We start from the raw sequence: 15702 nt of genomic DNA on the forward strand, positions 1-15702 counted from the left end.
CCCGCCTGTGTCTCTACCCTCCATCTCATGCTACTCTCTGCTTGGTTTATTCTGCACTAAGGTCACCAGTCTTCTCTCAGCTCCTTGACCACACCAAACCTCTTCCCTCCTTGGAGATGCTCCTACTCTGGTTCTTTGCATGGTTATCCTCCAGCTCTTAATACAAACGCTACCTGTGTAGACAGTCTTCCCTGACTTCCCAAAAGAAAGGTGGTTCCACGTCCCCTCCCCATTCTATTATACTCTTTCTCTTTTTTCTTATAACACACCATTTTATAATTATTTGTAGGTTTACTTTTTAAAACTTTATGGTTTGATGCCAACCCCATTCCTCTGTACTGGAGGCTCTATGTCTGTCCTTTTTTACACTGTATATTCAAGACTCAGCACAATGCCTGGGCATATATTAGGTGCTCAAAATATATTCATTGACTGAATGAATAAAATGTACTTAAGTATTTCATTTCTTTGTATAACATGATTTCCCTTTTTATGGTAATCAATTCAGGGATTAGCCTTCTAACAACATCTAAAACATTTGCAATTTATTTTTGAAATTCAGATTTTTCTGAAATATTCAGATGTCAGTTATGGTTATAATCCAAATATTTGTATATTTTACTACCGAGCTGCATTTCTTTTCAGAATTATTCTTCAAGTCTAGTGCTGTCAGAGACAATGTACCTGCGGATTCCTTTTGGTGTTTCTCCAATTATGAAGGTGGTCTGGTTTGTACGGTAGACTTTTTTCTTCCTTTGGCTCACAGGGTGTGAAATGTAAAGAGGAAGTGAAATGCTGCCTTCACTCGGTTGCTGGCCTTTCTTTGTGTGTGGCAATGTATTTGCATCCACCTTTTCTTTATATGTCTGAAAAAAAGAAAGGAATCAAAAGCTATGTCTGAAAACATAGTCACTGTTGGTCAAATAACGAGAATGTCACACTCTTTATAATGAAGTAAATCACATTCTCCAACTGACATCAATGTCAGAAGATGTTAACCTAGGTCTTTAAGAAAATGACACAGGAAAAAATTATTTTATACCTTTAAGATATAAAAGTATTGGCAATAACATGTTATTTCCATTGTCAAGACTTGGGTATACTGATACATATGTTGATATCTACTATACCAAAGAAGGATAAAAATTAATGATTATACACTATGGCATAAACATGGGATATCTAAAATTTTCTAATTTAATAATTGCAAAATCATTAAGCAGTCTTTCAGCTGTCTAATTTCATAAAATGGATAAATGTAAAAAACAGCAATCTTTATGTAATAAATAAATAAGAAACCATAAATCTTACATTTATTTCAACCTCTGCTGGGTTGCAAGAATATTTAGTGATTTTGAGATGCTAACTACAGTTGGCTGAATTATAGATGGAATCATAATCCTTTTACAGAGACCATGAATTGCCTAACATACATTTTACTGACAGTGAGTCAAGAAAAATAAACTTTATATATAGTCCCAGTTTTCCTGACAAGATGATACAGTATGAATAGGTAGAAAGTCCTCATCCTATTCCAAAAGGAGAAATACTAAATACAATTTAACAGTAACAACAACAAAATTACATTGGAGCTCAAAAGTAAGAAAGCAGAATGTCGAGGTGCCCTAAACACCTCGTAAGCCCTAGTAGGGTCGGTTCCTAAGTTATAGTCTACAGCACTCATGTGGAGAGGGGAGATGGAAACGGTTTAACTCCCTGCACTAAACAACAAAGAAACACAAAACAGGAATGAGGAGTCAAATTTGCAAATTAAAGCCAGGAAAGCCAAACCTGGGACACAGGCTAGAAGCAGGCCACTTTCTTACTCTAGATAGAAAGAATCAATGGCAACAAACAGGAATGCCCAGCCAGTGCCACGTGTGGAATGTGATTTTGTACCACCTGGTGGTATGGGAACTCTAAGCTGAAAATCAACATAAAAAATTTGTCCAGAACTAGTGAAAACTACAGATCTCAATTAGGGGTGAATAAAAAATATACCATGGGAAGACTGCCATAAGCCAGAGAATGCTTTTGATTCCAATGAAAACAGGAGGAGTTCAGACAAAAATTACAAAGAACATATAAAACCTACCATCATGAAATTAAGCATATGTAACAAATATAAGAACTGAAATTTGAGGAATTACCTATAATAAAGCAATCTGAAAAGATATTCATTTATGAATAAATAAACACATGACAGAGTGTCACTCTGTCACCCAGGCTGGAGTACAGTGCCATGATCACAGCTCACTGCAGTTGATAAATTGGAAGGATAAAATTACTCAGAACGAAGTGCAGAGACTAAAAAAAAATAGGGAAGTTAAGAGACAGAAGACATACCAAAGTTTCTAAAATGCCAGAAGGAGAGAATGGAGAAAATGGAAGAGAAAATGCCAGAGACCTGTAAAAGAAAGGAATCCTCAAACTGAAAAAGGAGAAAGAATCCCTGGTAGGAAAAATGAAAATAAATCTGTATTTTGTTATATCACAGATAAAGGGCATACCTTAAAAACTACCAGAGAAAGAGGATAACACATCCTACAAAGAAATGCCAAATTAGGCCAGGCACGGTGGCTCACACTTGTAATCCCAGTACTTTGGGAGGCTGAGGCGGACAGATTGCTTTAAGCCCAGGATTTCAAGGCCAGCCTGGGCAATGTGGCAAAACCTTTTTTCTACAAAAAAATACAAAAACTAGCTTGCTGTGGTGGCATGCCCCTGGAGTCCCAGCTACTCTGGAAACTGAGGTGGCAGGATGGCTTGAGCCCAGGAGGCAGAAGTTGCAGTGGGCCAAGATCGCGCCACTGCATTCCAGCCTGGGTGACAGAGCCAGACCATGTCTCAGGAAAACAACCAACCAACCAACCAACCAACAAAAGCCAAACTAATATCGGGCTTCTCATTAACATCACAATCCTATCCACCAAAAGAAAATGGGGTATCTTCAACATGCAGAGAAAAAAAAAAAAAAACCTGCCAACCTAGAATTCTATACCCAGTTAAACTGTCATGTAAGAACTTTTCAGACATACAAAGACTACTAGAATTCATTAGATTCTTGCTATTGATATACTTTTTTTTTTTTTTTTTGAGACAGGGTCTTGTTCTTTTGTGCAGGCTGGAGTGCAGTGGTGCAACCATAGCTCACTGCAGTCTGAAACTCCTGGGCTCAAGTGATCCTCCCACCTCAGCCTCCCGAGTAGTGGGGACTGCAGGCATGAGTCCACAGGCTGAGCTAATTTTTGTATCATTTTATAGACACAGGGTCTTACTATGTTGCCCAGATTGGCATGGGTAACACAGCAAGACCCTGGGCTCAAAAGCAATCCTGCCTCAACCTCCCAAAAGTGTTGGGATTATAGAGTGAGCCACTGTGCCTAGTCTTTTTTTTCTTTTTAATAGAAGTTCAATGGGATTGAAGCAGTGATACATTCAATGAATGTGGGCAAGGAATGGCTTTTAATTCCACAAATATTTACTAAGCACCTATTACATTCCTGCCAACATGCTATGCATTTGAGATACAAAGATATTTATATATACAAAGATTATTCCCCCTACCCTTAAGGGATTTAAAAGTAATAAGCCATTTTAAAAAATATGATATATTTATCTTTTTTCTTTTTTGTATAAGACATTTTCCTCTATAACTTATATTCCGGTTCATTTTATTGAAACTGACAAAAACAAGTGTATGTTCTTTAGTAACGAACCATTTCTAAGGAAAATTGACATCTTCAAAAGCTACCTGGTTCAGATGGACAAACACAAAATGCCAGGTGGTCAGGTTGAACCAGGGCTTTATATCAGTAATGTTAAAAGTACTTTCCTTAAAAATATATTTTAAAAAATTGTAACTGGGCCAGGTGCAGTGGCTCATGCCTGTAATCCTAGCACTTTGGGAGGCCAAGGCGGGCAGATCATGAGGTCAGGAGATCGAGACCATCCTGGCCAACATGGTGAAACCCCATCTCTACCAAAAATACAAAAATTGGCTGGGAGTGGTGGTGGCGTCTGTAATCCCAGCTACTCGGGAGGCTGAGGCAGGAGAATAACTTGAGCCAGGGAGTTGGAGGTTGCAGTGAGCCGAGATCGCACCACTGCACTCCAGCTGGCAACAGAGTGAGACTCTGTCTCAAAAAAAAAAAAATTGTATCTTAAAACATTAATAGGAAGAAAAATGTTGATTGTTAGAGTTTGAAAGAGATTTGATGCATTTATTTTCCATCACAAAACACAATGAACGCTAAAAGTTCCTAATACAAAGACTCTTCATCCCCACATACCCCCAAGAAATAATCATTCATTACTATGAGATGAGATGAGATGATATTGCTTACATGAAGGTAAAGGGAGTAAGCAGAAAGAGAAGGAACTGGGCCAACCAAGAACATTCCATTCTCATATTTTGCAATTTCTGAAGCCATAGAGAAATCATGCCAAGGAATGGCAACTGTCAATTATTTACTTGTTTACTCTGGGTCTTTGTGACCCTGGTAGCAAAGCTCACATGTATACAGATACAGTTTTCTTAAACCAGTTTCATAACTTTTCTTTTTTTTTTTTTTTGAGACGGAGTCTCGCTCAGTCGCCCAGGCTGGAGTGCAGTGGCCGGATCTCAGCTCACTGCAAGCTCCGCCCCCCAGATTCATGCCATTCTCCTGCCTCAGCCTCCCGAGTAGCTGGGACTACAGGCGCCCGCCACCTCGCCCGGCTAGCTTTTTGTATTTTTTAGTAGAGACGGGGTTTCCCCGTGTTAGCCGGGATGGTCTCGATCTCCTGACCTCGTGATCCACCCACCTCGGCCTCCCAAAGTGCTGGGATTACAGGCTTGAGCCACCGTGCCCGGCTGAGTTTCATAATTTCTTTAGGAAAATTCAGTTTTTGCAACCATAGTTATTAGACATGTGGATCTTTAATTTTTGCCAAACATTCCACATTTTAAAATCTGATTCTTTTAGGCAATAACAAAAAGAAATTTTTTTTTTTTTTTTGAGATGGAGTCTCACTCTGTCTCCTGATCTTGGCTCACTAAGATCAGGAGCTCTGCCTCCTGGGTTCACGCCATTCTCCTGCCTCAGCCTCCTGAGTAGCTGGGACTACAGGCGCCCGCCACGACACCCAGCTAATTTTTTTGTATTTTTAGTAGAGACAGGGTTTCACCGTGTTAGCCAGGATAGTCTCGATCTCCTGACCTTGTGACCCGCCTGCCTCAGCCTCCCAAAGTGCTGGGATTACAGGTGTGAGCCACTGCACCTGGCCAGGAAAATCATTGTTATTTAACATGGGCTTAACAGCTACCTTTTATTTTTAAAAATCTATCTAGTTTTGTATTTCCATTTTAGCAGGCAACTTTTAACATTTTACTGAAACAAGGCTGTGAAACAAAATAGTTACATTAAAAATAGATTTTAGGAATCAATGTGCCATTTAGGCTTATTCTGAATGAAAGCTCTAAAGGTTACATGTATAAACTATGTATGGGTTGGGGGCAGTGTACTGGATTAGTTTTCTATTGCTGCCATAACAGAGTATCACAAAATTAGTGGCTTAAAACAATATAAATTCATTATCTTATACTTCTGTAGGTCAGAAGCTTGACATGGGTCTCACTAAGCTAAAGTCAAGATGTTGGCAGGGCTGCATCCCTTTTTGAAGGCTCTGGGATAATGAATTTCTTTGCTTTTCCAGCTCCTGGTGGCTGCCCACAATCCTTGTCTTGTGGTCCCCTTCAAAAGCTAGCAACCCTTCTTCTCTGTTCTTCAGAGTCACATCACCCTCCACCACGGCCAGGAAAGGCGCTCTGCTTTTAATAACTAATGTGATTAGATTGGGCCCATCCAGATAATCCAGGATCAAAGTGGGTTAATTAACATCCTTAACTGCATACATCCAATTGACCCGTCTCAAGGTCAGCTGATTCAACCTAAATCGCATCTACAACCTTAATTCCTTTTCCTGTTTGCTGGGTAATGTCATGTATTCATAGGTTCCAGAAATGAGTCAACAGACATCTTTGAGGGGGCCATTAATTGTTTCTCACTGGCAGGGAGAGTGGGGGTCTTAACCTGGGTCCACTGACCCTCCAAATGTTCAGGAGATGGGTTTCAGGGACTTCAGAAAGCGTTATCTATGAATCTCCTGAAGCTGTATTTACACATTTGAGCATGAATGCATTTTTTCAAAAAAAAAGAGCCCATGGCTTTAATCATGTTCTTAATTAAAGGTGTATGTGGCCAGAAAGAGTTGAAAAACCGCTGTTTTAAGCAGCAGCGCCATTGGTATGGTTTTCAAATATTCTTGTTTTTTGAAAAACCATATCTACTTTATAAACATTTTGGTGCTCGTTAGAAAAGTTTGTTTCATTAAGACAGTAGTCAATCTTTCACAATAAATGGTACAAGATAAATAATGCTGCAGTGCAGTTGCTATTGTAGTGACAATTATAACTTACTATGGTAGATTTGGTTCTGGACCACCACCACAAAGTTTTTGGTTTCTCAGTACATATAAAAATTATGCTTACACTATATTGCAGCCTATTAGGTGTGCATACATTACGCCACTGCCTTATCAACTAAGTTTATGTAACATTCTATTAGGTGTGCGTACATTATGCCACTGCTTTATCAACTAAGTTTATGTAACATTCTAAGTTCTTTGTTGCTATTTCAATAATGCTCACAGCACCTTCACTAGGGTAGAGTCCATCTTAAGAAACCACTTTCTTTGCTCATCCGTAAGAAGCAATTCCTTACCTATTAAAGTTTTATTACAAGATTGCAGCAGTTCAGTTCCATCTTCAGGCTCCTGTTTCTAATTCTAGTTCTCTTGCTGTTTCCACCACATCTGCAGTTAGTTCCCCCACTAAAGTCTTGAATCTCTCAAAGTCATCCATGAGGGGTGGAATCAACTTCTTTCAAACTTCTGTTAATGTAGATATTCTGACACGCTCCCATGAATCAAAGATGTTTTAAATGGCATCTAAAATGGTGACTCCTTTCCAGAAGCTTAACAACTGACTTTGCCCAGGTCCACCAGAGAAATCATTATTGATGCCATTTATAGTCTTATGAAACTTACGTTCTTTCTTTTCAAATTTAATTTTTAGAGATGGGGTCTCACCAACTGGACCAGGCTGTTCTTGAACTCCTGGTTTCAAGTGATTCTCCCAGGTCAGCCTCCTGAGGAGCTAGAACTACAGGCATGTGCCACTGCGCCCGGCTCTGTATTTCTTAAATAAGAAAGCCAAAGTTACTCCTTGATCCATGGGCTGCAGAATAAATGCTGTGTTAGCAGGCATGAAAACAACATTCATTTCCTTGTACATCTCCATCTATCTCTTGGGTGACTAGATGCACTGTCAATGAGCAGCAATATTTTGAAAGGAATCTTCTTTTTCTGAGTAGCAGGTCTCAATAGTGGGCATAAAATATCCAGTAAGCCATGCTGTAAATAGGCGGGCTGTCATCCAGGCTTTGCTGGTCCATTTACACAGCACAGGTAGAATAGATTTGGCATAATCCTTATGGACCCCAGGATTTTCCAAATGGTAAATTATCACTGGCTTCTCCTTAAATTCCCCAGCTGCACTAGTCCCTAACAAGAGAGTCAGCCTGTCCTTTGAAGCCAGGCACTGACTTCTCCTCTCTAGCTATGAAAATCCTAGATGACATCTTCCAACAGAAGGCTGTTCTGTCTACACTGAAAATCTATTGTTTAGTGTAGCCACCTTCATCAGCAATCCTAGCTAGGTCTTCTGGATAACTCGCTGCAGCTTCTACATCAGCACTTGCTGCTTCACCTTTGCAATTTTATGCTATGGAGACAGCTTCTTAGCTTAAATGTCATGAATTAACTTCTGTTAGCTTCAAATTTTTTCTTCTACAGCTTTCTCACCTTTCTCAGCTTTCACAGAATTGAAGTGCGTTAGAGCCTTGCTCTGGATTAGGCTGTGGCTTAAGGGAATATTATGGCTGGTTTGAGCTTTGACCCAGACCACTACAGCCTTCTCCACATCAGGCACAAGGCCGTTTCACTTTATCGTTTGTGTGTTCACTGAAGTAGCACTTTTAATCTCCTTCCAGAACTTTCCTTTGCATTCACAACTTGGCTGTTAGGCACAGGTGCCCAGTTTTCAGCCTATTTTGGCTTTTGAGATGCCTTTCTAATGAAGCTTCATCATTTCTAGCTTTTGATGTGAGAGATGTAAGACTCTTCCTTTAAAGTTGAACAATTAAAGGCCATTGTAGGATTATTAATTGGCCTAACTTCAATACTGTTGCATTTCAGGGAAGGGGGAGGTCTAAAGAGAGGGAGAGAGGGAAAATGGCTGGCTGGTGGAGCAGTCGGAACACACACATTTATTAAGTTTGCCATCTTGAATGGGTGCAGTTGGTGCCCAAGACAATTACAACAGGAACATCAAAGATCACGCACGTGATCTGTGGATCACCTTAACAGATATGATAATAGGGAAAAACTTCAAAATATTGTGAGAATTACCAAAGTGTGACTCAGAGACACAAAGGGAACACATGCTGTTGGAAAAATGATGCCAACAGCCTTGTGCGAAGCAGGGTTGTCACAAAACTTCAATTTGTAAAAAAGGCCTTATCTACAAGGTGCAAGCAAATGAAGTACACTAAAACAAGGAATGCCTATATATTAGGATATAACAAACAAGAAGGCACTTTGGTAGGGAAAAGTTTCTTCTTCCAGAGTAGCCAGAATGAGTCCACCCTGGACCTACCAACTACCCATCATCCTCTATAACTGGCTTTTTACGATCACTGGCTTCTTACGACCAAGTTTTAGGGTTATACTGGTTAACAGCAGAAAAGTTCCTCATCTTGACTTAGACCGACAGTATGAAACGTTCAAATGAACTTTGATAATACTTTTTCTTCTGAACCAAAAGTGTATTCTGTGTATTTCAAGGCATTAGATCTAAACCAGGTTGCATTATTTTCATTGAAATGATATTTATTGAAAGGCTCAACTGAAAAAAGTTAAGATTTTTGATATGAAAGGGTAAGTAAAACAAAATCAACTCTTAACAACTTTGCAGACAGCTATCTTTGATGTCAGTATACTTAAAAACATAAGGAAGATTTCTCCCTACCTCATGGGCACATGATTAAATTAGCAGTTTTCTATTTACTCAGCTACATATGGAATCTATCTTTATATAGTAGAAGACTGTACTAGAATTGTTCAAAGAATGTTTAAGAAAAAAGAAACCCTCTATTAATATTCTCCAAGTAAAAAGTAATTTTGGAGGTAAGTTATTAAAGAACGGTAGAGGGCACCTAGGTAGGAATAGCAAAGAAGTGAAAAAAGTTGATAGGGAGGAATCGTTCCCATACACTGTAACAAACGAGGCAAAAAAGTTACAATCGAGGAGAGTGAGTTTCAAATGCAATCAAGAACAGCCTCTAGTTCCCATTTCCGCAGGAGAAATATTCAGTAATCTCTGCATCTTTCTAAATCTCTGGGTGAATTCCTGGGGACACAGCTATTGCTGATAAGCTGCAGACAGAATCTGATTCATTCTCCCCTGCTCATCTATATACTCCAAGCTGCAGAGAAAGCTTGCGAGGAGGGTGCACAGGGAAGCAGAACAGCCTGACAGCTGTCCACAGGAGGCTACCTGGAAGTAGTGAAATCTTTTATTAAGCAAGTGTGGAACGGATCTATCTACTGGGCTGGCCTCTCCAGAATACACCTCACGGAGCAAACAGAACACAGAGCAGTGCATGCGGAACAGCTACACCAACTCTTCCATAACCAGACGATTAGGCTTGATGAGTCGGTGAGAAAACTGGAAACGAGGAGGAGATCTTCAAAGCCACTGGAAGGTTCTGACGGCTCTGACCCACTGAGAAGCTAGAGTGGAAGGCTTAAGTAAAAGTTCTGATTCTAAGGAGGAGATCTTCAAAGCCACTGGAAGGTTCTGACGGCTCTGACCCACTGAGAAGCTAGAGTGGAAGAGGCTTAATTAAAAGCTCTGATTCTAAGGTCGAAAAGGATCTGCCCGTCCCAGGACAGCTCTTCGTACACCTTGTTCCTGAGCTTCACAAGACACTCTAAGGTCATCACACATGGGCACACCGTGTGGCCGCAAGCCCTCACATCCACTCATGCCAACTCTGCCACAAAGCAGACAAAACAACAAAACAGTTCAGGATTTTTGCTTAAGTATGAAAATCCTCAAAATCACTCAAGGTTTGTGCCTGGAGATAGAAAACGTTACTGTAAACGCAGTTTTCCAATACCCAAAAAGAACCTAAGGCAACTATGAGCTATCCCTGAATCGTCTTAACCATCTGCAGAAAAGCCAGTTGGTCAGAGGACCCACCACAAATGGAAGAGTCAAATTTTCTGCCTATGTTTAAAAATGATGTCCAAATCTCAAAAAAACAACAGCATTTGGATTCAAATCCAAAACCTTTTCTGGGGAGAGAGGGAGATGAAAGTTTTTAGCTATGGGTCTGCTCTCTTCCTGGAAGGAGTAATACTTATTATATAATCCAGCTAAACTCTTTTTCAATAGTGCTTTGCTTTCTGAGTGAGCCACAAAAGGACAACTTTATACTGGCTGTCCTGAGCCGTTATTTTTATTTTTAATATATATTTTTTAAAAGAATAATGGACGTATCTCTTCAAATAAACACTTACCAAATTAAATCTGATAGAAGCTGCTTGTGGAAATTCAGCATCACTTACAGGAGGGACTCACTGTCCAGGAAACCCATCTATCTAAAATGATGCGAAGTGGCAGCATTGGGGGGAGCAGGTGAATTCCATGTGCTACAGACAGAAACACAGGAACTCCGTCTCCCTGGGGGCTGCTGATCTGATGGCTCTGTGGGACAGGGCCAAGCGAGACCACAGCAATTACCTTCACCAAAGCTTGCAGATGTGCAGTGGAAAATTTCGCTAATACCCTCAGTCCTCCATGGGAGTGCAGCCCAGGAGTAAATTCCCGTTAATTCCTCCTACAGACAAAGGCTAGAGAGGGATCAAAGCCTTTCCAGATAGCCGTCTGAGCACTGGACTCAGCACCATGGCCCTGGCATCCAGGCCCTACTTTGCCACTTACTCTTTCCATTTGGGGAGATTCTGTACCTTTCTGAGGATCATCTTGGGGATAATGAAAGATTTGGAGAATGGGATCTAGGAGATGGGAGATTTGGATCTGGGACTCCTATCAGTCTCTTTCGTATTTAAAATTCACAATTCTACTAGTCTTTGTAGGATCTCCACTAAGTACTAATGGATAGGTCCATCACATCTTGTGGCCTTGACCTCAATTTCAAATCTCTCTAGGTACTAAGTTTTATTTGTATTACCATATTTTCTATAAAGACTACCTGAAGACCTCATATGAAATAATACTTGTTATATGAGACCTCATATGAAACAATACCTGTTATATTTCGTATCGCCGGCAACAAAGATCACAGAAGAATGGTGCTGGTGAAAAAAAGTTAACCAAAGAAAGCCTTTCTTGGCAGGTGCTCACTGCTGCCTGTGTTTTCCAGTGGCTAGCTGAGGCTCCTCATGTCCCTCCGCCCTGGCCTCTAGCTGAGGCTCCTCATGTCCCTCCGCCCTGGCCTCTAGCTGAGGCTCCTCATGTCCTTCCGCCCTGGCCTCCAGCTGGGCCACTTAGGCTGAAGCCACCAAATGGCTCTCCAGTGTCTGGGGAAGATTTCAAGCACGTACCACAAATGACACTGAGACATTACAACTAGTTGTGAGATTTGATGTAATTATTTATTATTAATAATAAAGTGCTAAAATATGTTAAAGATTCTGCTTTTTTAGTAAATTAGAGTTAATTCCCTATAATCACATCATCTTTACTCTCTTGTATTCTGATATGCTTTCTTTGGTTATGATTAGAGAAAGTAACATTTTCACACAGAGAAAGGCCAAATGGAAGCATATCCTGCAGAAGTGAATTTAATGATAAGGCAACTGTTTTCATATGGGTCTAAGACAGTAGTTCTGAAGCTTTTTGGTCTTAAAACCCCTTTATACTTTAAAATTGAGAATCTCAAAGAGTTTTTGTCTGTGTGGGTTATATCTACTGAAAATTTAAAGTCTTTATCAACTAATTAAAATAAAAGCCCATTACATGTTAACATAAGGAACTTTTTAAAACAAAAGTAACTGTACTTTCCAAAGCAAAAAACCAAAAAGTTAGTGAGAAGCGTGGCTATGTTTTACATTTTTACAAATGTCTTTAATATTTGGCTTAATAAAAGACAGCTGAATTCTCCTGTTTCTACGTTCAATCTGTTGTGACACGTTGTTTTGGATGAAGCTTATGAAGAAAATTGGTCTCATACAGACGTGTAGTTAGAAAAGGGAAAAATATTTTAATAGTCTTTTCAGATAATTATGGATTTTCTTTTTTGACATGATACCAAAACTCAAGGTTTATTTCATTAAAAATCTGAAACCTTTCAGTAAAATGTTTATATTGTTAAAATTCATTGGTGTATCTTGAACTTTGGTAAATCTTTTCCCCATGTGTGATTTTTAATATCATTTACTGGTCATTTAGAAAATACTGATTAATAGAGTTATGCAGATCTTCAAAACATGGACACATTTAATTGTACCACATTAGAAAATCACTTTTGTTATTATCAGAAAAATAAGTATTGGGAACATGTCAACGCTATGGTGGTAGATACAAGCTTTTCAGTATTTTAACTTTCACTTGAAAGCTTGAATTTTATCACTGGCAACAAATACTGTCCATTGTTTTCCTTGAAGTGACATGGTCAATAAGTTCATTTTTTTGAGGAAGTGCCAAATACCCAAGTCTGAATAACTAGTCTATCAGTCATTCTTTCAAATGGTGTTCCATCAAAAAGCAGCTAGTTCAATGTGCAACTCAAACAATTATTCAAGTGCTTTATGCATACTTCCCATCTCATCATACAGAATACAAAAAAGACGGGCAGTAAAGGGTTGAGATTTGCTAAAATTAATTCTGCTGCTTCCTCGAAGATATTCATAACAGAAAGTAGTTTTCTTTTCCTGCAAGAATGTGGTGGTAAAAAATCCACTAACTCCTAGTGATACAGAAGGACCGGGCTCCCATCTAAACCCCACCCTTAAGCTCAGCCTGGATCTGTGGCCCTACGTGGAAACAGCTGACCCCGTTTTTCTACCCAAACATTGCCTTTTTGGCTTGCCCCTGCCCCTATCCTGGGCCCATAAAAGACCTAGCTGGCAGAGCAACACAAGCAGCTGAGCGGCAAGCAGAGCAGCAACTGGGCATCGGAGACTACGGACAGATGCAGCTAACTTCAGACGGTGCAGCCTGGAGAGGGGCCTGGTCGGAGACAGCCAGGCTTCGGGGAAAGATCACCTTCCCGTCCCCTTTCCAGCCTCCCTCTCTGCTGAGAGCCGCCCAGTGCTCCATAAAGTCTTCCGCATGCATCACCTTTCAAACAGTTCGTATGACCTGATTCTTCCTCACACCGGTCAAGAACCCAAGTGCCAAGAGGGCAGTGGCTGCCACCCTGACCCTCCACTGAGCTGGGTGGCACTTGGCTGTCCCTGGAGGGCAGAGCTTAAAGAGCACTGGTTGTAATACGCTTGGACGCTGCTGCAGGGCCCGCACAGAGCCTGCTCCCACCAGAGAGGAGCGACTGGTTGGCTGCAGCGTTTGTTCGCTCCTGTTCTGATACCTGCTTGCTCACTTGCACACTCCCTCCTACAAGGAGTGGCCAGCAGCGGGCTGAGTGACATGAGCCACTCCAGTTCCCGCCCGCGAAGGGGGTCAAGGGAGCGATCTTGTCTCACTACTACAATTAAGCGCCACTGCCTGTTCATACTAATCTGCCAGCAGGCTCCCCCACATCGCTTTCGAATCATTAGTACAAATGTCAGCAAGTGAAAAGGTGGACCCCCCAAGTCTTGGGGCTATCTTAGGGTCCACGGACCACACTCTGACAACTGTCAGTCTCTAATAAACTGGAATTGATAGCTCCATGTTGGCAAGTTTGACCATGATCATCATGAGTAGGCCTGGGCTTCACCCAGCTTTATATCCACACACATGAAACGGTCCCCACCTGCTCAGTGAGAATAGAATAGGCTTTGTCTAGAACAATCATTACATCAACCTGCTCCAGCCTGGCTCCTGGCCTTCTTCACTGTGCAATGGTTAGGTATTTGGCATATCCTGAAAATTAACCTGTCAGAGTATAAAGCCTAACATCTCAGTCTGTTCAGGTCAGTTTAACATTTATTGATTATTGCCCTAAATGAAAGGCCCTTCATGACTTTTTCTTAACCCCCTATGTACCTTACTGCTCTCTGTGGTCCAATACAAGTCTGCCTGGTCAGTCCAGTCTTCTCACTAGCTGCCAAACACATCATCACATTTCTGGATCCAGATTTCCTCAGAACCTAGTTTCTTGCCCAACACTGTCCTACCTATGCTCGAAGGTACAGCTTCACAAGACTTCACTTGCATACTCTTTTCTTGCATTATTATTTTGATTTCTCATTTGGCAGCTTTATTATAAAATGGATTGTACCTTGATTTAAGATTTTATGTCATCTCATACAACATACCGAACCAAATAATGCTGCACATAGGCCAAAGATCCTCGTTTCACCCATCAGAGAAATATAATGAAACCTAGGGGATCTCTTTGAACAGGTAGGGCCCCCTGTACTGTTTGAAGTTATTTTGATTGTTCTAAACAAGATTAGAACATAAAACAAGATAAAAAGTTCTTGCTGTTAAGGCATTCAATTATTTCACCTGCAACAAAATAGCCTTACACGGCAAATGAAATAGTGGGATATGGTTTTCCAATCCACTCTGAAGCAGGTAATGCTAGTCATGAGACTTGTTTATAGATTAACTGAAATTTGACTGACAGTAAGTAATGTGGCTAACAAGATGGCTGACGTCTCTAAAATAAAACATCAACTTACCATCTTGCTGTAAAAACTGTGAGCAGATCCTAGTTATATTAAAGGTGAATTATCTTCATCAGATAATTTGCAAAATATCACAAATTTCAGTTCAGACATATTTGTCTTATCTAATGTCAACTCACCACAAGAGAGTTATGCTCATACTAACAAATTAGAATAATTTTCACATTTTCATTTATAGAATCTCTTTGAGAAGGAAAATGTCTCCAGGGCACATCAAGGACCTTTGTGGCAGCCCCTCCCATCATAGGCCCTGAGGCCCAGGAAGAAAAAATGGTTTCATAGAAAAATGGTAGAGGCTTGGTATCCTGTGTCCCAGCCACTCTAGCCACAGCTAAGAGGGGCCAAGGTACAGCTTGTGCCATGGCTTCAGAGGGTGCAAGTCCCAAGCCTTGGCAGCTTTCCATGTGGTGTTGAGCCTACGGGTGCAAAGAAGTCAAGAAATGATGTTTGGGAACCTCCACCTAGATTTTAGAGGATGGATGGAAACCCTTGGATGTCCAGGCAGACATTTGCTGCAGGGGTGGGGCTCTCATGGAGAACCTCTGCTAGGGCAGGGCAGAAGGGAAATGTGGGGTTGGAGCCCCCACACAGAGTTCCCAATAGGGCACTGCCTAGTGGAGGTGTGAGAAGAGGGCCACCATCCTTCAGGCCCCAGAATGGTAGATCCACTGACAGCATGCATTGTGCACCTGGAAAAGCCACAGCCACCATCCTCCA

General features: G+C 40.8%; 1 protein-coding gene across 5 annotated transcripts in view; it reads right to left on the bottom strand.

Moving 5' to 3' along the window:
• Nucleotides 1–15702, bottom strand: part of ERCC6L2 (ERCC excision repair 6 like 2) — a 136877-nt gene that overhangs the window by 10851 nt on the left and 110324 nt on the right. For all 5 annotated transcript variants that reach the window (XM_023185238.3, XM_023185239.3, XM_023185240.2 and 2 more), the window contains exon 18: nucleotides 685–866. In XM_023185238.3, coding sequence (XP_023041006.1) covers nucleotides 685–866 — 182 coding nt within the window. The remainder of the gene's footprint in view (nucleotides 1–684; nucleotides 867–15702) is intronic.

The sequence above is a fragment of the Piliocolobus tephrosceles genome, chromosome 14, assembly GCF_002776525.5.
Source record: "Piliocolobus tephrosceles isolate RC106 chromosome 14, ASM277652v3, whole genome shotgun sequence".
Taxonomy (NCBI): Eukaryota; Metazoa; Chordata; class Mammalia; order Primates; family Cercopithecidae; genus Piliocolobus; species Piliocolobus tephrosceles.